The sequence below is a fragment of the Solea solea genome, chromosome 7 (genome assembly GCF_958295425.1).
Source record: "Solea solea chromosome 7, fSolSol10.1, whole genome shotgun sequence".
Lineage (NCBI taxonomy): Eukaryota > Metazoa > Chordata > Actinopteri > Pleuronectiformes > Soleidae > Solea > Solea solea.
Window position 1 is genome coordinate 22352725 of NC_081140.1, and position 24775 is coordinate 22377499.

The 24775-nt window shown below is 41.1% G+C and overlaps 1 protein-coding gene across 13 annotated transcripts in view; it reads left to right on the forward strand.

Annotated features, from left to right (window-relative positions):
• The window catches only part of tenm4 (teneurin transmembrane protein 4), a 171693-nt gene that overhangs the window by 130317 nt on the left and 16601 nt on the right, over positions 1-24775 (forward strand). For 8 of the 13 annotated variants that reach the window (XM_058634905.1, XM_058634908.1, XM_058634911.1 and 5 more), the window contains 7 exons: positions 646-895; positions 1264-1284; positions 6411-6643; positions 7847-8001; positions 12983-13860; positions 18513-18685; positions 22006-22241. In XM_058634905.1, coding sequence (XP_058490888.1) covers positions 646-895; positions 1264-1284; positions 6411-6643; positions 7847-8001; positions 12983-13860; positions 18513-18685; positions 22006-22241 — 1946 coding nt within the window. The remainder of the gene's footprint in view (positions 1-645; positions 896-1263; positions 1285-6410; positions 6644-7846; positions 8002-12982; positions 13861-18512; positions 18686-22005; positions 22242-24775) is intronic. The other 5 variants (XM_058634906.1, XM_058634909.1, XM_058634912.1 and 2 more) reach the window with 1 other exon arrangement.

Consider the following 24775-nt stretch of genomic DNA (forward strand, 5'->3'; position numbering starts at 1 on the left):
TTAAAATCACACACAGCCAAGTCTTATTAGCAAAGTTGTACAGTATGTCACACAGTAGCAATGGACTGTAACTTTCTACCACAGTGATTACAGAATAGGGATCAGCACTGACTAACTGATGTGAATGTCCCTGTATTATAAAACAGCTTGTGTGCATCACCACACTCAAACAGGAACTATGTGTCCTCTGAAAATATGAATTTAACCTCAAATCATTGACCTTTTATTTGACTCACTGTGGATGCTGTTTGTTTGCTGCGGGGTTGTTGTGCAACTGTTGGGTGCATTTATTTAACATATTGTATGGAAGTACTCCTCCGCTTTAGTGATGCACCTTTTTTTAAGACCACCTCCCAACCAAAGTTGCAAAATATAGCCACAACTGAGTTGTACCTTTCATGAGCCTCATTTATTCATGAAATCTGATTTAGCTGTTCAATATTCAATAATTTGTTCTTATTTTTAATAGCCTCAAGTGATATTGTTTTTAATCTCAGCCTTAGACACCAGTTCTCATCAGATAACCAAGTATGCACTTGGGGTTTTGTTTGCATATCGTTTTTTTTTTTTGGAAAATTGAGCCTCTAGTCCTAAAACTAAAACAGGTTGCTGGTGTTACTTCTTTCTTCCCTGTGCCCTTATCAGGTATTCTTCACATGGGAAATGGGGAGAATGTCTTCATCTCCCAGCAGCCCCCTGTGATCGGCAGCGTGATGGGAAACGGGCGCAGGCGCAGCATCTCCTGCCCCAGTTGTAACGGCCTCGCTGACGGAAACAAGCTCCTCGCCCCCGTGGCGCTGGCGTGCGGCTCGGATGGTAGCCTGTATGTGGGCGACTTCAACTACGTACGGAGGATTTTCACCACGGGGAATGTCACCAGTGTCCTGGAGCTCAGGTAATGGGAGGAGTAGCCTACTAACACTCACTCGGAAGAACCGAGGCTCAGCTGCTTGCACACAGGTCATAAACCACTGAGGTCGATTGAGAAAGAGAAAAATGCCCCAAAGGCCCAGGATTGATGGTCTTGCCTCTCACATCCACCTGTAGCAGCCAGAGTTTGGCCCTGATAGCAAATGTAATGGGGTCTTACCAGAAAATGTTGGAGCAGAAAGATGAATGTGTTTGTTCACGTTAGCAGCAAATACCACTTTCTAAATGTTTGTCATGATTCTCTTCTGACTAACTCTCTCTACTAACAACTAACATTTCCTCTTCTTTCTCCTCCTCTCTCTCATTTCCGCTGCTTGTGTCAAACTCTGACAGAAATAAAGACTTCAGGCATAGGTAAGCTGCACAGTGTTAAATATCAAAAATGGTGCAGTCCATACACTTGGTGTCGAAATGACCTTTGGAGTCCATTTCAGACACACAGCACAATGATCCTATCTTGAAATACTGACTGCATAATTTTCACCTTCATGGGTTTATTAACTATATCTCCTGAGCTAATGTTATCTCTGCATTCATTGCTTTGGTCCCCACAGTGTTTTTTTTTTTGTTTTTTTGTTTTTATATACCTGTGTGTGTGTGTGTGTGTGTGTGTGTGTGTGTGTGTGTGTGTGTGGGTGTGTGTGTGGGTGTGTGTGTGAGAGAGAGATTGCACAGAGAGACTGCAGCTAATTATTGAGTCAATAGAGGCTGAACTTTTCCTCAGGGTTAATAACAGGAGTCGAATTGTGTTGCTCGATATAATTCAATGTTATGCCATTGTCTCAAACATCACTTGAGTAAACATTTCAAACTGTAATATAAAACTTCTTGCCACATCCACTGCAATCCAAAACAAACCATGCTACAGAGTCCAATTCCCTGAAATTGGGTACACATGCAAAGTCTGCGGAAATTACCTCGGACATTTTCCAGAACTGCTGCCAGCTTCCCAGTCAAATTTGCAGAGATTCTTCCAGTGAACCCATGTGACAGCTCCTTCATGCTCAGGGCAGGTGCGGCCCTTTCCCCTCAGTGTTCCATAAAGTTGTTGCCTTTAAAGGAATACTTAGAATGTATTACTAGAATAGGGGTAGTATTTTTCTACCCCTATTTTTCTAGTATTCTTCATTCTTTTTTTGTTACGTGCCCACCAGTGGCACTTGGTCCGAGGCTTGAAACTGCAACACTAATTCCGCACCTTTTAGACCCACTCGAAGGGGAACGGGACCTCATTCAGAATGTAAACAGTGTCCACCATCTTTGCTAACAGGACCAAGTGTCACTGGTGGGTACGTAACAAAAAAAAGAATGAAGATATTTCTCAACTCAGGGGAAACAGAAACAGCCCACATTTTCAAAAATACTACCCCTATTCTAGTAATACAAAGCTAAATGCAAATCGGTGAAGTGTTCCTTTAATACATCTAACCTCCCTGCATTTGTACGGAAGAGGATTAGGGCCACACAGGAAAAAAATATTTGAGTTCTGACTTTATTCTCAGAATTCTGACTTTAAACCCAGAATTCTTAAAGTCAGAATTCTGAGTTTAACAGCAAACTTTTAATTGTCATGACCACATTTCTGACTTCATGTCTGAAAATAACCTCAGAAGATGTTAATGTTATCCCATGACCTTTAGAAGATTATGGTGCTTTTTAACTACTTTATACACTGGAAAATGAAAAGAATATTAACGCAAGGTGAGACTAAAATGGCAGCTCGGCGTACGGTAGATTATATCAGTGGTTTAAGAGACATAGACAGAATGTCCAATGGCAGGTAGCGGGGGAAATCTCCGTGTGCTGTCTTTAGATATCGTGTCTCAGTCAAAGAGACTATTGATTGACTTTCTGTCAGAGGGTCATGACTTCAGCGGGGGAACATGTGGTCAAATTGAGGATGAGAAACCCGGTGCTTCTGGTCACTGACCGCATTAATAAAACAAGCAGCAGCAGCAGCTCTCTCTTGCCTTTTCTGTCTCTGCAACCATCTCTTTCAGTCTGTAAATCTCTTTTTTTATTTTTTGGCAGAACAAACACATCGGTATACCCACTCATGTTCACTCACTTTTACATCAAATATGTTCTCTTTTCCAGAGCACGACAAGGGGAATGTCAGTGCTCTTTTCCTCTTGCATCACTGCACCAAAGACATTTGCAAATAATAAATTAGATTTATTCTGGAAAACCCCCGCGTGGGTCAGGGTTCTGTATAAAATGGGTGAGCCAGCTATAGGCCTGTATATAGGCTGGTGATGTCACCGCTGTGTTCATTGACCCCCTACTAAGGATCCCCGCCCCCCCCATCCACTCCATGCATGCTCCCTCGGTTGTCACACCAGCATGCAGCAAAATCCAATTATCTTTTACAAACTAGATGTTGTCAGTGAATATAGAGGCAGAATATGGTCATAGCTCAAGGTCAGGGTACAGCACCTCATAGTTTCAAACACCGTGGGGGGGCCACTACTGTTTGACATGCAACTCGGGAGCTGATAAGGTATCAGCTGATTGCACACAGCAGATAGAATGCAAAGTGGAATCCATGTATTGAGGCTTGCTACTGACCTACTCTGACTCCATGTCCACGCTTACACAGGTTTGGGTTTTTTTTTGTGTTTTGGCCTTTTGTCAAAGCTGCGTCAATCCAAACCGAGCTTTATGGCAAAAACCCCGTCCACTGTGAAGATTTACACAAACGCCATTTTTCATAGTTGACGTGTAGATGGGGATTTCTTTTGGTCTCTGTAACATCATTGCTGTCAGTCGACCTGACTTACTTATAGCTTTTCCTGGCTCCTGGCTGGCCTTCGTGGCTTTACGGTTAGGGCTGTGCTGCCTGTTGCTTTGGCAGCACTTGACAGCTGTTGTTGCATTTCCATCATGCAGAGGGAGATTTATTTATTTGTTTATTTATTTTAAGAAAGAAAAAAAAAACACCTTTGCACACAAGACAGCAGTTGATTTTCTGAGCCAGCCACTTGTACCTGAAATGTACTATAGGCTAACATATCAGTCAATTCAGGCAGTGGACTGAGATTTGCTGTCAACACTGATTCAGTGAAGGTCAATTGTCATTTAAAATCATATTCTGCACCTGACAGTGCCTCAGACCCACTGGACTGTGATCTTGTTGTGTTATAAAACTATAAGCTTTGGCACTGTCCTGTCAACCGCAAGTCTGGGAGGGAAAAAAATAACCCTCAAGGTTATAGTTGAAATTCTGTCTTAATCCACTTTGAATGACATGCTGCTGACAGGCTTCTCCCAAAATGCTTATCGGTTTCTGGCAGAACTGTGTTACATCTTCTCCTGATAACTCGGGTGAACTTGGAGGTGGCGCTGACCAATTTAGGAAAAAATTAAGAAACGAACAAAGGGCTCAATTCAACCAACCAGCAAACATTTACAAAAATATGGATCCACTTAGAGCTCGAATAGTCACATTTTTGGACTGAACTTGAACTTGATATAAACTGATTGCACAGTGTAATGGTGATAGAAAAATAACACAGTCAGCATTTATATTGATCTCCTATAACACTGGCTTTTCCTGTTATTCTGTTGCCCATCAGGATGGGATTTTTGCAGAAAAATGACAAATTGATTTAGGAAACAATGGTTACTGCTACTGTGTTTTCCCTGACCTACACTCCTGCAGAGGATGTGTTCACCGAACACCTACAAACAGTCGTGTTAAATATGACACGCGACAACACCAGCTCGGAGGAAAAGTATCCGTGTCTTACTGGCATCTGGCGACTGCTCTGTCTTTACATTGGACACACAAGTTGCCTGTTGTCCCTTTAACAGATGAGCCCGTCTTGTTGATACATTTTTTGATAATCATCCAATAGGGAGTATGACACCAATATGAATAGGGCAATATTTAATCATTCTGACTCATGAGATATGATTAACAGCACACTGCTGCCAAAAACATTTAAAGGAATACTTCACCAATTTGCATTTAGCTTTGTATTACTAGAATATAGTAGTATTATTGAAAAATTGTGCTTCCCAACCTCAGTTTCCACTGAGTTGAGAAATATCTTCATTCTTTTCTTTGTTACTAGAATGCTAGCCCTATTCTAGTAATACAAAGCTAAATGCAAATCTGTGAAGTGTTCCTTTTAAGAAATATGTAGCTCTACACTGATTCAGCCTCAACAGTTTGTCTCACCAGCATCATGTAAAGGGAAATAAAAATAAAGTTCTATATAGATATAGTAGAATGCAGCAGAATTGTAGCTGACATCAGTGAAAAGAGTGTAACCCTTTTCAGGGGCATTTTGTATTCTTTATTTAGACAGATATGTTGTTATAAGACTGTCTATCAATATACTGATTATCACAAAATTGCCGTATTATTATATTATCATTATAATGGCCATGTATTCATGAAATACCCTGCAATTACCACCCCTGTCAACTAATATATCTAGTGTCAGTCAACCATATTTTTTCTTTGAAATCCGCAAATAAACCACCTTTAATGTCATTTATGCTATGCATGGCAGTCGTGAGAGTACGGCCAAGCTTGTAAAATCCACTAAGATCAGTCATTGCTGTTTGTTTTGTGTATTGTTTCTTTGTTTGTTTGTTTCTTATAACTTATTTTGTGACACCATAAACCGTTCAGCTGCAGCTTGTGTGTGTGTGTGTGTGTGTGTGTGTAGCAGCAACAGCAGACTTTCAACAGAAATAATCCGGTCTCTGTTGCTGCTGCCACTTAATTTGTACTACTATGGATTTGTCCACAGCTATCTTTATCTTCGGTGTTTTCTGACACCTATCCTGACTGCAGTAATGCCGCTAGATCACATACATCCCTCCACAGCAGGATTTGTTATATTCGGTTCTTTTGTCAGTCGGTCTGGTTGGGTAACAGGATATTTTCAGTTGCTTGATGGATGCATAATGTGTTTGGATGTTGCTTGTCTTTAAAAAAAAAAAAGTCCCAAGGGAAATGGAAAACATGCTTGTTTGTACTCTTTCTAGCACTAACCAGGCTATCACTATTGTATAGACAGTGTCTGTTTCATGTTGTTTTCACATCATATCCAAGATATTTCTTGGATCGGGGGAAGGAGCAGTAATTACGATCTCCGTCAATGTCCCACTGGACCATCATTCTTCTAAATATACATCCTCTTCAATGCTTCTATGTTCTGAATGTATTTAGACAAGTGGAGTATCACCTTTTGTTTGACACCAGGGATGTTTAATTATGCTGACTGTAAACTGATGAGTTATAATCTCCATCATTATATAACCTCATTCTATTTCTCCACGTTTAATCCCATTAAATGTTTTCTTTCTCCATGTCATTGGTTTAAATTGTAATTGTGCCTATTTAACTCTCTAAAATGGCTTTTGAATCCATTTTAATTGTATTACACAATGTTTCTTACTGAAAGCCTCTTCAAGCTTTACTGACCCGGCTTTCTTCCTCTTCTTCTCTCCCGTCCTTCCCTTAGCAACAGCCCCGCTCACAAGTACTATCTGGCCACCAGTCCTGTGAACGGCGCCGTGTACCTTTCTGACACCAGCAGCAGAAAGGTGTTCAAGGTGAAATCTCTGAACGTTGTGAAAGACGTGGCCAAGAACCTGGAGCTGGTGGCCGGCACTGGTGACCAGTGCCTCCCATACGATGACGCTCGCTGTGGAGACGGAGGAAAAGCTGTTGAGGCCACGCTCACCAACCCCAGAGGTACAGTTTCTTAGTTTTTTCCTAAAATAAAAAAAAGGATGTTTCAAAGAAACATTCAAAACAACAAAAGAGAAGAGCATTTTGCCTGCTGCTATAGGAATGTGCAATATAGAGTGTCTTATATCCTTTTTTTCCAGCACAACCTAGGCAATCTGATGGAAAAAAAAAAACTTTAACTTTTAACACCAACTTTATAAACACACCTGAGCAAAAAGTACACAAAATGTTTAAAATCGGGTTGAATTTGTGAACATTTTTTGTTTTTATGAACAAAAAGAAAAGAAAAAAACACTCTATTTTGTGACTTCTGCACAATTCTTGCTCATTTATATCACTACAAAAAAATGTGACATAAAGTAAATCATAACTTTGACTCAACAACACATAAGAAGCATTTTTATGTGACCTTTAAACACACCCCCAGGATGTCTATATAAGGTGTTGTGCATTATTACCATGGGTGCACCTGCGGCAAAGATCCGTGCCGCGTGAGCACTAAGGGTTAATAAATGAATGCCAAGTTGACTCTTCAGTAAACACATCACTGGCTGCACATGTAACTTATTAGCTTCAGTTATAATAAAACCAGAATTTATTTTGTAACAGCATGCTTTTCCTGGTGCCTCTCTTTCCCATCGCCTTCATATTCAGATGATGCATTACTTAGTCATTAGATCACATGCTCACTTTTTTTCCTCTACTGGGATGAAATCGTGATTCATGTGCCCCTGAAATAGCACTCCACTCCAAATGGGAGATGTATAATATTCAGGTTGGTATTGGAAACATAAAACTGAAGAAAAGATGTGTTTATTGTTGTGTAAATATCGTCACACCTCGATTATAACAGGAAAAATAAAGAACATGTGCACAGCTGAGGTCAGTGTTTTCAGCTTCTTACTTATTAGAGGCTGGGAACGAAGAAAAAAAAGGGAAAAAACTTCATTGAGTTTTAGTTGTAATTGAATCAATGCCCACAGTCCTATTCATCTATTTTGATGTTTCTATTGCTCCATGTTATTGATTGAACAAATCAATCCTCACATTAGTCTCATTGCTGTGATTAGTCTTTAATTTTTATGGCAACAAATAGCCCTAAAGTGTCATTAAGTGGTGCTCTGTCCTCGCATTAAGATACAGACGAAAACAAAATAACTGATGGGTGTTTTTCTCCCCTGTCCACTGGGCAACTTTTATCTCCAGGAATTACTGTGGATAAGCGCGGTGTAATCTTCTTTGTGGACGGGACAATGATTCGTAGGATTGATCAGAACGGCATCATCTCCACTCTGCTGGGATTCAATGACCTGACCTCTGCCCGGCCTCTCAGCTGCGACGCTGTGATGGACATCTCTCAGGTACCTCTCTGACCCGCGCAGCCGGCATGTGCTTTCCTGTCTCTCAGCCTGCACCAGTCTCCTTGACTGACCCTGGTCTCCAGGACACTGACATCTTTTTGTTTGTGTAGCTGCAAACAGCCTGGATCTGGCAGCCCTTGGTTTAGTTTCAGGAGGTTTTTTTTGGCTTCACATTACAGGTTTTCAGATTCACTGGGCTTGCAGTGGGTGTTAAGACAGTCTGGCATTCGGTATTCTGTCAGGATTCAAGCAAGGAGTCTTACACGTGTCCATTTTGCTTATTCCTGAGCTCTTTACCAGTCTCAGTCCATTAACCACAATTATCTCCATGTCAAATCGGGAGCTGTTAACATTTCAATTTTGCACTTTAAACAGAATAATAAGAATCTGTCACTGGAGTCTTTTTTTAGCTTTCACAATAAAACAAATCCTTGCGGCTGACTACAGGCTTCAAATAAACCTATTAAATAAAAAAACCTACTGTGTATTACAGTCATTTAAATGTGTAACTTCTCCAGAGCAGAAAACAAATGTCACCCAGTGTGTTCAGTACCCGTACTGACAAATGTATATAAACTCATATTTTTGTTACCTCTTATACAACTTTTTTTTGCCAGTAAAGTAACCAGTGCAGCACTTAGATATTAATTTTTGTGGTAACCTAATCCATCATCATTGATCTTTATGTACGTTTGTCAAACATCAAACAACTGATGACTAAATAGTAAAGGGCATTTTTTTTATAATCTCTCTATGTAATTTACAATAGGATAAAAAATTAAACATGAAGCAGAATACTGCTTTCAACTACTAAAATGTCATACGTACAATATAATGTCAACGTGATTGAAAGAATGCAAAAGGTTGTGGTATATTTGCGTATATATGTATATACATAATATAGGATATGATGAAAGAGGCTGATGTCATTCATTAAATGAAGGATGGCCTGAAGATTGATTTAATTTGCAGTCAAGATAATGAATTCAGCAAAGCAGCTGCAAACACAGCTGCTTCATGCACTTTGGGAAATTACATTTTTTTTTTTAAATCAGCCTATATGGTCCACTCTATACAAACACTAATGTATTATGAAAATGAGCAGTTCATGCCACTGAATTTAAACCTTCACAGCTGAAAGCAGAGACGGCACCGAGGTCCCAGGAGCTTGAACGTCTGTGTCAAGTGGCCGCACTGCCTCAAACGCAAAGGGCCGTTGACCTATTGCTGTAGGGGGGTGACGAGCTTGACCCGTGACCTCATTTGCCATCCCTTCACACAAACATGTTCACCGATGCACCCAAACTCGTGCACGTACACACATACATGCCCATATGTACCATACCGCTACACAGACAGAACACAGCCCCCAGGCAAGGACACAGCGCTGAGGTCACATCACTCTCCAGTGCAGTGACTTCCCTTTGGAGGTGACAACGCGGACTCTTTGCATACGAGCAGCTGTTATTTTGCTGTTTTTTTTACCCTCGTCGCTATATTTTCAACTCAAGTAGCTTCAGAGTTGTTCTGCCAGGGAGCGTGTGTATGTACAGTCTCTGTAATTGTTTCAGTGTGACTCCCATGAAAAGAGCAATCCCATGTTTTAATGATAAGGATTTGAGCCCTGCTCAGTGTCCCTGCACTCATGTATGTTATTGAGTACAACAATCAAAAAGAGGGAGCCTTTATAGAGGCTTTTTTTTCTCCGTGTTTTCAAATTATGTATTCATTGGAGGGAGCAAAGCCTCCAGCTGCCCATTTCCAGCCTGGAGGAACTTCATCCCCATCATGACCTCTGCTTGTTACTCTCTCACACGCTCACACACTCATACACTCACACACACGCCTATAGATGCTTAACCATCCTGCCTCCAAAGCAGAGAGGACAGAGGTCCACAACGATGACAAATCGCTCAAGCACTACCAGAGACACTCAGACGGTAAAAAGCATCCATTAAAAATTCATCCAGGGCACAAACTGTAGCTTTCTACTTCAAACACTCCCCAACCCCTCACTTAGGACCACGGTTGCGCTCATCGTATCGGTCACTACTTTTCCTGCACCTCACCTGTTACAGACAAAAAATAAATATCAGGTGTCAGATTACTCTCTCTTAGCTCTGATGAGGTCATCGTTATCTGGCCGTGCCATCTGCGCAAGAAAAGCTCTGCAGCAAAATCCACTCCCCTTTGACTTATTTCTTTTAACTTATTTGTTATTCATGGCAACAAGAGTTTGACCTTGTCGAGTAATCCCATAATTTGTTTATCCCAAGGCCTTTTTTTTTTTCCTGAAATCTCCTCCACTTTCTGCTTCAAGTTTTGGAACTGGTCTCCAGGTCCCCCGCTGTGTTCAAACTCAAAAAGAGGCAAATCGTGTGTTAAAACAAGTTCTCTTTAACATATTGCACGGGTGTTAGTCGCCTCAGAAAGCGCTATCAGGGCTCTGACTGTGACATCCAATTAAAATATGAGAGGGTCTTCAAATAATGACACATAATGTCACGCTGGCATGAGCAAAGAGTGAAGAGATTACGAATGGAAAATGTCTTTATAGTTTTAATACCAGTTCAAATATAGTCACAAGAATAGTTCTGTGTCATTGCACTTCCATCGCTTTCCGTCTGAGACACATTTTTGGGGTTTTTTATGCTGTTGGGGACTGTGTCAGACAGACATTAGTGACAGCTGCCCCACTGTATGAAGGAGAGGGTATGATCGGGTTACAGCATATGGGACAGCAGCTTGGGAGATATCCCCTCATCAGTCAGAGTGGCGCGAAAACCTCCTCACAGGCGTCTCCCCCGAGCCACTCCACACTCTGGCTCATGAAATATTTAATCACTGGTGTTGACAAGATATAGGTTTTTAAGAGATTGGAGGAGTCGGCATCTTCTGTTTTCCAAGTCGACACATTTTCTGCTGGCTGAAAGACAATGAGTCCTCCCTGCCAGTCTCCGTTTTGTCATACGAGTATGAAGACGTGCAGCTTTATGGTAGTTCTGTGTCAGGAGAGTGAGAGTGACGAGAGGTTTATGGGATTCGAGAGCATGATCACATTAAAAAAAGAGAGATATTCAATGAACCATCACCATAGAATTTATTTCCAGTTTCAGTTAGTTTTTTTTTCAGTTAATAGTTTCCAACTATTAATGTTTCATTAATCTAACAAACGTGTGTGTTTTTGAGTGTCATGTTTTGACTGTGATGACAAGTAGTGTGTAAAACATTAAAGTTCTATTAAATATGTCAACTTTGACTTGATTCCCTGACATCAGAAATGTGCAGGTTTTAATGCATATTAGATTAGATTAGATTAGATTCAACTTTATTTTAAAACCTCTGAGAGTGGGCAGATGCCCCTTTCATGGTAAAGTAGTCGCTATTGTCCACATTTGACTGAATTACACATCCACGTCCATGTTTAGGGGTTGTATATCCAAATTCGAATTATCTTTTCAATAATTGAAATGTTAAAACTGTTGTGTGGACACTATACACGCCACGTTTTACAGCCATGATTGTGCAGTATTCCAGAATAGCCGAATCAAACACTTTTGGCTTTTGTGTTTATATGCCACTCAAAGGCCACCCACCGTAGATTCTCATACACACCGGGATGTTGCACCATGTAACTTCACCCCTAAATGCCACAGTAATACTAGTGTTGGTCCCTTAGACGACAGATTTGCCTATAAAGTCACCACAAACCTCATGTATAACTCATAATTTATGATGATTCCAATCCCTTTGTTAATGCATTAATTAATGTCACGTGCCATCATGCCCATGACCCAATCTCAGCTCAGCGGTTGACGATGGATGGATGGACATGCCATCATGAAATCGGGCATGAAATACCATTAATAAATGTGAATTACTGATAGTTCATCAAGTGATTTTAATTCATTCCTGATTTTCCATGCATGGGTTCATATTTCCAACACCACTGAGCCCTGAACCCTCCTCCTTGAAGGAGTATGATGTGTCTAAGGCACCAATTTATTTCATGTTGAGTTTCACGTGACCAGATACCTTGAGATTAATTCAATTGTGATAATAAAGGTTTGTGCAATTTCCCTCTCCTCATTGTTCCAACAAGTTATTATGACTGTCAGCCACAGGGGCAGGCTGCATTAATTCATTCACCTTTGCATTTCCCCATAGTAGAACAAAGTATTGCTCTCATGTAGTCATTTGCATAAAGACCACATCTTTGTGTTTCCGTCCAGATTTTAATCAGCGTCCTTTGTTGGAGTCCCAAGGCTTCTCTTGAAATATGGCACTTCAGGTTGTGTTCCTAAAAGATGCTTCTTGGATCTTAAGTGAGAGGGAGCCCACGTAAATTGGATGAATCTAATCATTCCAATTTGTTAAAAGCCTGATACATTGTTAGCAGAACAATAAGATATAATTTAGGATGCCAGAGGCTGGCTAGGCTTCCATTTGGTAAGTGTGCTCCAGTTTCCTTTCAAGGACTCATGCAATCTCTTGTCATTATAAAATTAATAACCCAAAGAGAGGGAAAACAGTTACTTGCTAGAGGTGAATGATGCAGACACTCAGTCCTTCGGTGTCCACAGTTCTCGTGATCAATTGAAGGAGCACTTTTTTTCTCTGTTAATCTGATCTTTTGAGTGATCTGTCCTTGTCTGCCCTTCCTCGCCACTATTGTTATCACCTTTGATCTTAAACTTCATGGTTTTTTTTACGTTTTCCCCTTTTAACGGCACACTAGCTGCTATTTTCCTCCTTATCGGATAGTAAATCATTTCAAAAAAATGTTTTGCTTACAGTACACTCTTTGAGATAGCGGACCTTTTTCATAGCAGCCTATCTTTTTTTGTAAGCACTTTTCAATGATTCTTACCCTGAGGGACTGTTTTCCTCTGATAAAGTGAGAAATGTGTAGATCGATAAGACCACGGCCTGCTTGCGGGACCTGAGGCTGATATTTTTGTTGTGTGTTTTTTCCTTTCAGGTGCGCCTGGAGTGGCCCACAGACCTTGCAGTGAGTCCCATGGACAACTCCCTGTATGTCTTGGACAACAACGTGGTACTACAGATCTCAGAAAACCATCAAGTCCGCATTGTAGCGGGCCGCCCCATGCACTGCCAAGTGCCTGGGATTGATCATTTCCTAATGAGCAAAGTAGCCATCCATGCCACCTTGGAGTCCGCCAATGCTCTCGCTGTGTCTCACAATGGCATTTTGTACATTGCTGAGTCAGATGAAAAGAAAATAAACAGAGTACGACAGGTGTCCACCAATGGAGAGATCTCCCTGGTTGCTGGAGCACCAAGCGGCTGTGACTGCAAGAATGATGCCAATTGTGATTGTTATTCTGGAGATGAAGGCTATGCCAAGGATGCTAAACTGAACGCACCCTCTTCCCTGGCAGTGTGTCCAGATGGAGAGCTTTATATCGCTGATCTGGGCAACATTCGCATACGCTATGTGCGTAAGAACAAGCCCTATCTGAATCCTCTCAGCATGTACGAGGTTTCTTCCACTATCAACGATGAACTCTACCTGTTTGATTCCAACGGCAGCCACATTTTCACACAAAGTCTGACTACAGGGGACTACCTTTACAATCTGACCTACACAGGAGGAGGAGATCTGAGCAGCATTACCGATAAGAACAAGAACACCGTGATCATCCGAAGAGACACGACGGGAATGCCCCTGTGGCTCATGGTCCCTGATGGACAGACATTCTGGTTCACCATCGGCACCAACAATGCCCTGAAAACTGTTGCCGCTCAGGGTCAGGAACTTGCTGTAATGACCTACCACGGAAGCTCAGGACTTCTAGCAACGAAGACGAATGAGAATGGATGGACAACCTTCTTCGAGTAAGTCATTTAAAGAAACATCAGCAAACCATTTTCATAATCCTTTTAATCAGAGTCGGGATCCTTGCTGAGCTGATTATAGATTAGCGCTTTGCCACACAGAGCAACTAAATAGATCTGTTAAATCTCTTAAATCCAAATACAATTTGTACACAGTCATTTATAGAGCATCTCTGTGAGCTCTGTGTTTGTGGTAGCACTAAATGCTGCAATGCTTAAGTGAGTGATTTGAAGACTTTGTTAACATCTGATTTTACTGGCACCTGAGCTACCTGCTTTTTTTTCTTCTTGACCTCTCTGTCACTCAAGAGTACAAGACCTGTGTGTAGTACTGTGTGTAATCCTATTTGTTACACCCACTACGATTACTCCATGATAATGTTACCTATTTGCTCCCTTGCTTACAATGGCTGAGTCCAGACCGTTGCTTGTCGGTAGTCATTAGGTACAAGAGCATGATAATAGACAGATGTAGTTATCGATTGAGGCAAACTGCACATTGTGGGGGGAACAGTTGAAAATACACCGCTATTCCACAGTGTGTGCTGTATGCGACCTAGGATTTAGCCTAGAATTTAATTTCCTTGCGACGTCTACGGAGCAATCTGTCCCTGAGCTTAACGTGCTGTACCAAGGGATACTGTGCTAACTGGATGTCATTCCAAAAAGTGTGATTAAGCAGATTGGCTGGTCAGACATCTGTTACGCCACGCTGGAGGAATAGAACACTCTGACAAATAATCAGGTGCTCTGTTTAATCTGACTAGACATTTATCACCTGTGTTTGATTTGGTTGTCATCTGAGACGGTTGTGCTGAAAGAACGCTGGAGCGAAAATGGCACTAATGCAGCCATGCGTACGCATTTCTCAAGGTAGAGTAGATCGCCTAAGGCTTAAACAAATTTAGTGGGTGGTTGGAATTCTGAATTATTTCTCCCAACTCCCTGCAAAATGGCTGCTGTTATTATAAGGTTTGAACATAATGCTTCACTATTATGCAAAGATAACAGTGAGCAACATGGTCACAAATGGCTTTTTGTGAGATGAAACAAAAAGTTAAGGATAGAGATTTTCTAAATGCCACACCTGTACATTAGAAAATAGAAATGGAAACAGATATGGCTGTAAATGATTCGCTACATTACACACAAATTTGCTCTTGTGTGAGTTTGCCATCTCTAAAAAGTGGGTCCTCACATAGGAAGTTTGTGAATCATTGGTATTGATATTGTATTGCTGTTGGCAGAGACTAATACTATAAATATGACTACTACTATTACCACTATATTGAATTTCATATTATTCTTTCATAAAAAAAATACGATTTCCTATTTTTCTACAAGCAAGTCAGATCACCTATGTCTTAATTTACATCCAATTGAGTAATGAATAATTAGATTTGAAGGTCACTCCACCACTTGATTCCTTTCAAATTGATCTCTGCATTTATCTCTGCTTAACAAAGTGCACCGCTAAGCTAATTTTATCTTCTATTTTTTTAATTACTGTGTACACACGCCCCGTAGCAAGCAGTTTAAAATTGATTTGGATTACTGCAGAAATCAAACATAAAGGATTGTCTGGAAAACAAAAGACATCTGCTACCGAGTCTGTACTTGGCATGCTCATCTGCTATGACATATACTGTATACACAGATGCTCTGCTGACCGCCTAATGTTGCTTTTTCTTGTGATGATCATTTTTTATTCTTAAGGGTTAATGTAAATCTGTTAAATCATCTGAGGGATGCCTAATTGTCGTCCAATTAACAGGGCAGTAATGTCTCTATTTAAAAAACAAACATGAATTAGCTACTGGTACAAGAAAATGTTTCTTACTCCATTGGATTTGTAAGTAATAACACCTAAATAATGTAAAACAACTGCTAATGAGGTTGAAGTAATCACATGGATGAATTTTCCCCACGGCCGTTAGTCGCATGTGATCTGAAATTCACAGACAGCAACCGAAAATGAAAATATGAGAATGAATCACCTTACAGGGGAGTGGTGAAGGTGTTACCAGATGTGTGATATGATTTTATTCACAGCCGAATAGACCTTCACTTCATGTCACTCCTTCCTGTCTCCAATTGACTGTCTCTGTCCAAATGGAAGCAAAATGCAAAAAGAGAAAAAAAGAAAATATGAGAATAAATATGCATAAATCAGAGGTTAGGTATGCTGGAGGCGACATTGATATGAAGTGTCTGGTCTATTGTTGGGCGCTAGTGTGAAAGGTCATAGTGTAAGCATGTGACACGGAGGTGACACAAGTCCATTCACATCTGAATGGACTTGTGGCCATCCAAGGGGAAAGAGGTCCTCTCCTTCTGCTGAGAATGCTGCCCCCGCGTGCCCCTCTTGTCCAGAGAAAGCAAGCTAATAGGCAGCTGAATTGAAGCAGTCCAGAGCCATTACAGCTCAGCAGTGAAGCCCGAGGAACGGCTCTACCTCAAGGCCCTAATTGAGACAGAGAGAGTTAGGGCCAGTGATCAAGCTGGGGCACACGACACTCGCTCCAGAATGAGATTTCCGTCTTGTGGACTCAGTCGAGCGATGGCGAAACAGGGACACCGTTTTTTGGGTTCAACGGATTCAAGAGTAAGACGTTGTGCGGAGCAGACAATGAGGAACGTGTCGTGCTTTCGCTGCAAAGGCTTTGATTATATGATGAACGCCGGGAGAATCGCTTGCCGATAAAGGATGAGCCGTATCAACAGAAATCAAATGCTTTAGATATAAATTACTCTGCTATTTAGTATTTCCTGTAGTGGAGGACTGGGGTTGAAAGGCATCAATGAATCCCAGTCCCCACAGTTGAAATCAGATAACATTTATCTCTGTGAGATGAATCCTCCCTCACTCTTCCTCTCCATATTGGATATTTGAGATAGCAGCTCTGAGGAAATATCCGTAAACCAGCACCCACCATCTCATTTATTAGAGGCTTTATTATGGCAGGCAGCAACATTGTAGAGGGGCTTTCCAATCTGTATTCAGGGAACAGTTAAAAGTCTTCATTCTAAGTAATGTACCATTCACTCACACTCCTATTCTGGAACAGTGGCAGTCTGAGAGATTTCAAATTGTTCTATGCTGATGTGCATTCTCAGTGAAATGAAACAATCTGGCCACTCATGTTCCTGTTTGTGATGAGCTGACTGATTGGTAGGCCTGGGGGTGAGCTGCGTCTCCTGAAGGAGTCACACCTCGCTGCTCCTATTTCTTTGACTGTAAAATGAGATTAGGTGATCCCGCTAATCTCGTAAACTAATAAGCAGTTTTCCAAACGTGACAATGTTTGTGCTTTTTCTTCTTAGCAGTGGCTGTTTTTCTTTGCCAGCGAAAGCTTCAATCCCTTAAAGCTTACTTACAAACTAAGAAGCGTCGATAGTTAAAGCTGCAGTAGGCAGGATAACCAGAGAACACGTTGTTATGAGTCTCACACACAGATTTGTGAAATACTAACATTTTGGGATTGAGGCTTTCCATCCTGAGCCCCACACATCACAGGAGGACAAACACAAATGACATATATGACAGACATGAAAGACTGACACATATAATTGCATTTATTGTCTATTTTTTGCCCATTTTTAAATTGCTTCTCAACCTCGGCAGAACTTAGATGGCTAGTTAGTCCTCTTCTTCCTCCTTTGAGAAGCATAAGGCATTGTCCTAGGTTACGTATTGGGCTTTCAACTTCACAGTTCTCTGCCATGTTGTTTTGGACGGTTGCCTCTTAGTACAGTCTTTGGTAGATGCTTCTATTTGATTCTGAGAACAGGTCGAAGCCTCTATTGTATACCTCTACCTCTGATCTATGGCACCGTACGCTGGCTCTTAGTATTCTTGTATAGATCTGCATTTGAGATGTTTTTAGGCCAGAAGATGCAGCATAGGCAGTATCTTCATCTCTCTGAACTGTCCAACGATTGGTCAAAGTCTTCTGTCATCAGTCAGGTTTACCCAAGTCTGGAAACAGAGTCTAGAGAAGGTGCAGTCTATTTTTTTTTTTTTTTTAGATCACTTCATTTATATTATGGTTAAATGTTATTATTGAATGACTGATCACTAAAACACAAAATACAGTATGTTGCCGACCCTAGCTTCGACGCCACATTCACACATCTTTTGGGAAGAGCTACAAAAGTCCCAAATTGTTCAACTCATTAGTGAATTTGTGAAGTGCTGCACACTTTTTTAAAAGTTGTGCTGATCGTGCTTTGGTTGATTAATACTGATAGTTTTGAGTTGTACGTCCTCAGACTGCCACATTAGGTGGATTTGTGGCCATGTTTACTGCCCATGCTGATGCATTTTCGCGTTATTTGTGACACCAATGGGTAAATCTCAGACTCTTACAAAAAAAACCTTCCCAGTTCCTACTGTAATTACAGCGAGATCACTTTATCCTAGATAGCAACTCACAAACTTTGTAAATCTAAGACGACAGAGGAACTCATTAGTCACATTAATGTGTCTCTGACTTGCATTTATGATAATGATTGCTTCATTATGATTTAATATATCTCAGTATTTTTTTTTTAATAACACCACAGCACTGTCCCTGTGTTGGAGATAAGATATCGAAAGATATTCTCATTTTTTTGCCTTCTTTGACTGAGATCAGTGTATTTCTTTGTAGGTATGACAGTTATGGGCGTCTGACTAACATCACTTACCCAACGGGCCGAGTGAGCAGCTACCGCACAGATGCTGACAGCTCAGTCCGCATCCAGACAGAGGGCTCCAACAAAGAGGACATCACCGTCACCACCAACCTGTCAGCCTCTGGCACCTTCTACACACTCATGCAGGGTAAGTGTCTTCTACTGTGGCTCATCATTGGGTCTGGTGTTTTTTTAAGGTATTTTATCAGTGTCGGTCTCAAAAGCTTAAACTTTGCCTCTGACACTCAGCTGTTTTCATTAATTTATGATCACATAGTGAAAATATCAACACTTCTGTGCAGAAGTCTTAGGGTACCACTAGCTTTTGTTGCTTTTGTGTCTTCGAAATGCTGTGATCTTTGGCTATGTGTTTGTAATGCTCAAGCATGTCCTGAATAAACCATGGCCTTACATGGAATAGTAGGACAAACACACGCGTTACTAATAACATTCATTAGGGTTCCACTCCAACTTTAAGAGAGTCATGCATCACCGTGCTAGTGTTAGGTTAGGTTAAGGTAAATACTTGATACTTAAAGATCCTGTAAAGCAAATTCAGCATTTCTTGCATCTCTACATGTATAGAGTGTTGACGTTTATATTCCGTACAAACACTGACGAACTTAACATGATTTAAAACCTCATTTTTAAACACTTAGCGACTTGGTAAGGTGGTTCCTAACACTTTTTTTCCTGTGAGGTGACAGAGTCTGAAGTGATATTTGTATCACTTTACAGGGACTTTTTTTTTGTTCTGTGTTATCTTACTACTGCAAACATGTGTCCTGTATTTCCTGTATTCTTATAAGGTAATGGAGATATAATTACACTGTATGGTCATTATAGCATTGCTACAACCACAAAGTTTGTGGTGTCCTAAGACTTTTGCACTGTACGTAACTTTAGTAAAGTGAATTCAGTCTTGCTTTACTAGAACAATGTTGGCAGGTGTCTGTAGCCCTTGCAATACTGTAATAAACACAACCAATCATTTCATGCAGATTATAATAAATGACTTTGCAACAAGCCAGAGAGCCATGTGTCCGAAACCTCAGTCGTTAATTAGTTAGTAGTTAGACGTCTTAGTTAGTCGTGGTAAATGAGGGGCTGGAGAATGAGCAGTGGTGTTGCCATTTAGGAATGTTTCAAAGGTTTTTCCTGGACCTACGCAGAAGTTAGTTCCACTTTAATAAAAAAAAAAAAAAAAAAACTTTTGGTACATTCTAAAATTGCTGTTGACTTTCCAAAATTAAATTTTTCAGTGCTTTGAGCAGTGCAAACAAAACTCCATTTACCTCTGTCATACTGAATTTAGGTGGAGGCAGACATTGGACACAGTTCCCTGGGTAAATACAACCAAAACTCCATGGTTTTATTTAGGGGTTCAAATTTTTTTTCTGTGATTTGACTGAGCGAACCTTTTAAATGAAGATGTAATATCTCGCCTCTTATCAGTTCCAGAGCTTTCTCACCGTCACATTTATTGCTGCTCTGTTTTTTAATAAAACAATGTGTACTGCAGCTTCCACTTACCACAGTAGAAATTGAATTTCTGTCATAAAACCCGTTGCTAGTGGTCCATACAAGATCCCCCTTGTTTAGGAACATTAGTGAGAGATGCACTAAGAAGGCAGACTGATATTGTAATTATCTCCCCCTGGTTTGTTTTGCACATTTAGGCTCTCTGATGTTGTGTTTTCTGCCCGACTAACTGCTGCATTGATCACCTTTTGATGCCTTTGAATTTTCTTGACCCACTTAAGTTTTCAAAAGAGCATCCAGCCCTCAACCTTTCCCCTAGTATCGTTTGATTTAGGTTTGAACGTGTCCTCCAGTCTCTGGCTCCACTGACTCGCTGAAAAAAAAAAGTGTCTGAAATAGAGGAGGACAATCTCTGGTTTCTCACTGTTGCTGAAGGGACCAGTCACCTCCGTATCATGACCTTGTCTTAGACATCAGCTTGTGAGGAGAGCGGCGCCAGGAACTCTGCTGTTAATTAAGTCACTGTTGTCTGCTTTGTAAGGCGGCTACCGGGTGATCACATAACACATGAATGCACAGCCTTAAAGAGCGTCATCCTCGCACCGCGGCCCCTCGACACCTCAGATGTCACTCGTGTCTTTTCTGTTTGTGTGAAGCCGATAACAATGAAACTCGAAAAGATTGCAGATTAAATGGTCCGTCACAATAAGATGTAAACGTGTTGTTTAAATGAGAAAATATACCAAATATAAAACAACCAAAACATACAATTGTCATATTACATTTATGATTAGGTCCATACATCTTCCTTTCTTTACTTTCTTCACTTTCTTTCCTTTCTTTACTTTCTTTACTTTCTTTCTTTTCTTTCTTTCTAATAATTAATTATTTAAGGCTAATGGATTTTTATAATCTCCAGCCAAAAATATCCTTACTGGTATTTGATAGCTGGAAATACTGAGCTTTAAATAAAGGTCAGGTGCACTGTTCCATTTGTTTAGTTTTAAGCCGAACGCAGACCCTTTAAATGTCAGTGTAGGGCAGATCTCTCCCCTGCTGAAGTGAACTGTATGCATGCATTAGCGTAAAGCTACCAGTTCAGCAGTATTGCTGGCGTTGTCTGGTCTCGGAGGCCTCCTCTTGGTCAGGTCCGCCCCAGAGGCCTTTTTCAGTCAACCCCTGAGGTGTCTGTATGATGGAGAGAGGTAAGGGCCAGTGCAAGGTCACACTTGCCTCCTCCTCCTATGGCCCATTCCTCTTGTCTCAGCAACACAACATATTCTGTGGCACTGTGAGCAAAACATCTCCCATCTTGAAATAGGATATTTATTGCGGCTAAATAAAGAAATTACCACAGCTACTTTAACTTCAATGCAGTGAATGAAAGTGCATTGTTTTGATTTTCCTTAAATTAAATTATCATTTTAATGCAAGTAATCATTAATTTCCCCTCGCTGCTAATGAGAATCATGTTCATCGTCAGTCCACTGATAGGAGACAAGGAGACACGTCTCATGAATCGACATGAGATGCTCGGTGGAGACATTAGTCACCTGTCTGGAGCTGGAACACAGGCTATAGTCACCTAGGGACAGTAACAGACAGGCTCAGATTTATCCCTCTTGAGTTTGTGAGAGTGTGTTTGTGTCTCCCCCTGCTTTTTTCGCTGTGGCCACAGGCGAGTTTGACTCTTTGATAGTTTTCATTCCTCCATATCCTGGAGGCTACTGCAACAGCTGTAAAAGTTTACTGGCACCGGGAAACCTCTCCCTATTGATCTCTGTTGTCACAGACCCAATATTATTGCTGGGGTTCAGTTAACTAATGCTGTTAATGCCTTTCTTTTTTGCTGAGCAGCCATTTTAGATCATTATGTTTGTGTCTCACTCAGATGAATATTAGATTTAGTCCCCTTGCGTCAGCTATGAGAGGCACTGATTGTTGCACTCCTTCTACTTCTAATTATAATCATTTTCTGCTCTGCAGATGAAGTGCGGAACAGCTATTTCATTGGTCTGGATGGCTCGCTGCGGCTCGTGTTGGCCAATGGAATGGAGGTTTCTCTGCACACCGAGCCCCACCTGCTCGCTGGCACCGTCAACCCCACGGTCAGCAAGAGGAATGTGACCCTGGCCATCGACAATGGCCTTAACTTGGTGGAGTGGAGGCAGAGGAAGGAGCAGGCTCGTGGTCAGGTCACCGTTTACGGACGCAGACTCAGGGTAAGCATGCCATCTTGCTGAAAGTGACTTGTGCTCACTAATAAAAAGGATGACAGGGTACAGGTAAATCTTGAAAAATGAATGACAGTGAGGAAGGCTTCTTTCTGAACACCGTTTCAGGCTTAAATCTTGAGTAGAGTGACATATTTTAGGCATTACTGTACTTGTGAATCCGCCTATGCTAAGTTTTTAGCATAACATAACCTTCTCTGGGCTCTGTTTACAGAAACACGCCCAATGTTGGGAGATTTTGACAATCTCAGGCCAATTCAGAGAGAGACTGCTCCGATTTGCTGCTGTACTTAGCAGATGCACAAACGGCTCTTCATCATTGGGATTAGAGCTGCAGCTAACGATTACATTCAAAATCGATTCATCTGTCGAGTATTTTCTCGCTTGGTCCAGAAAATGTAGAAGAATATTGATCAGTGTTTGTCAAACCTGGAAATGATGACGTTCTCAAATGTCTTGTTTTTGTCCACAAACGAAAAATGATTGCGTTTTAATGATTTCTTTGTCATATGGAGCAAAGAAACCAAAGAATATTCACATTTCAGAAGCTAAAACGATCAGAAATCTGGTTTTGAAAATGAAAAGACCCTCAAACCGATAAATCGATTATCAAAATAGTTGAGAGGGGCTCAGTCTCATGATAAGATTCAACTATGAAGTATTTTTCTGATGATTTTGCCGACCACTGCTTTTATTCACTAAACAAGCATCAGAACCTGGTGGTAGAAATCATTTTTTGGGGGGATTTAGTTGGATTAATATAAGAGATCACATCATGCATTACACAGAAATGGTCTCAGATTGAAACAACTTCCATGAAGAATATATACATTTTTTCTTCAAAGGAAATATGTAATGTAATCTGTTTGTCTGTCTACACATAAGTAATCAACAGGTCATTCTCTTGATGGGATTTACATGTTTTACAGTAAAACGTTTAAAATGAACCACTGAATATTAACATGGACGCAGACAGCACAAAGTGTAGGTATACTAATGGTTGGCTAGTCTTGTGTTTTTCTTGGCTTCGTAAGGCAAACAACAACCTTACTTAAGTTGTCTCGCACATGCTGTGGGAGGTGACACCGCTAATGGGGAGGTGCCACTTTGTCTGTTTTCGGCTGTTCATTTAATGGCCCCCGTTGTCCCTTTGGAAATGAAAGCGTCTAATGTATGTTACAGACAATGGCCCCAGGGGCAAGATGGGAAATGGGAGCAGCCTAATGGCAAGAGCAGAGGGGATGAACAGAGCTGGAATCATTGAGCGACCTTGAGTGGCATGTCAAGTGATATTATGTGGGTGGCTGAGCGACTGTGTGGCAGTGCACGAGTGGTGGGGGGAAGGGGAGGGATGGGATCTCACAGACAGGACAGAGAAAACGAGCAAGAGAGAAAACTAATTCCCCCGATCGGGAATGAGCAAATACGAGCGAGAGCAGTATTTAGGATGCTTATCACAGCACAAACTTTACATTACACTGTCGAACAAAACACGTGCATGTCCTGAGTTTCATTTCCACAGTGACATGTTCTACGTGTAATCACTCCACCCTGCCGCCCACTGCTTATCCTCCTCGTGAGGTACAGCAGGAATTTTAAATCTGCGGGAAGCAGGGTTGTGCAAAAATCGTCGATTGTTAAATACTAACATTTCAGGAGTGAAACTCTGTGTCCTGAGCTCCTCCCACCAGGTCAGCACAGACAGACGCATGGTCTTCCCACACGACAGATGTCCTGAGGCAGTCTCTCCATCTCGGAATTGCTCCACCCACATTGACACGTGTTTGACTGCATTTATTGTTAGATTCTCTGGTAGACTCGTTCATTTTAGTACTTTGTTTTGCAGTGTAGGCAGTCATTTCCACTGAAAGGATGTGTGCATGCAGCTGTAGAACAACCAATAGGAGTGGCCTCTCTCTCTCTCTCTCTCTCTCTCTCTCTCTCTCTCTCTCTCTCTCTCTCTCTCTCTCTCTCACTCTCTCGTTCAAAGGCTGGAAATAGAGCCGAGAATGAGTGCACACGTCTAGTTCTCCCTAACATCACTTGATTTTCATTATGCCTAAAAGGTTCTTCTGTAATTACTGATCAATAATGCCACAAATGTGTCGCCTACATTTGCTTTAATGTGAAAAAAGAAAAACAGAAACAAAGCCGATGCCATTGTTTTATAACGTGGCGCTGTAATAAATTAAAAACAATAGAATTAGCATTGTTTGATGGCTGCATTAGAGTAAACATAACTGATGTTATTGAAGATAGAGTGTTGATTGAAGTCCTAATGAGAACTCATTTCTCCTTGTAAAAAATGGCAGATTGAGATTAGATATTGTTGTAATGCTTAATGCTGAGGATGGCTCGTTTGATGTTTTTGGTTCAGCTGTACTGTAGTAGTATCTGCCTTCTGTGAGAGGCTGCTTTTTAGGGGCAATGTCCAATTTAAAGTAATTCCTCTTGACTGGGTTTTCATTCTCATGGAATGTTTGGAACCCTGCTTTATAAGTTGTTTTCCACGTTATTGAGTC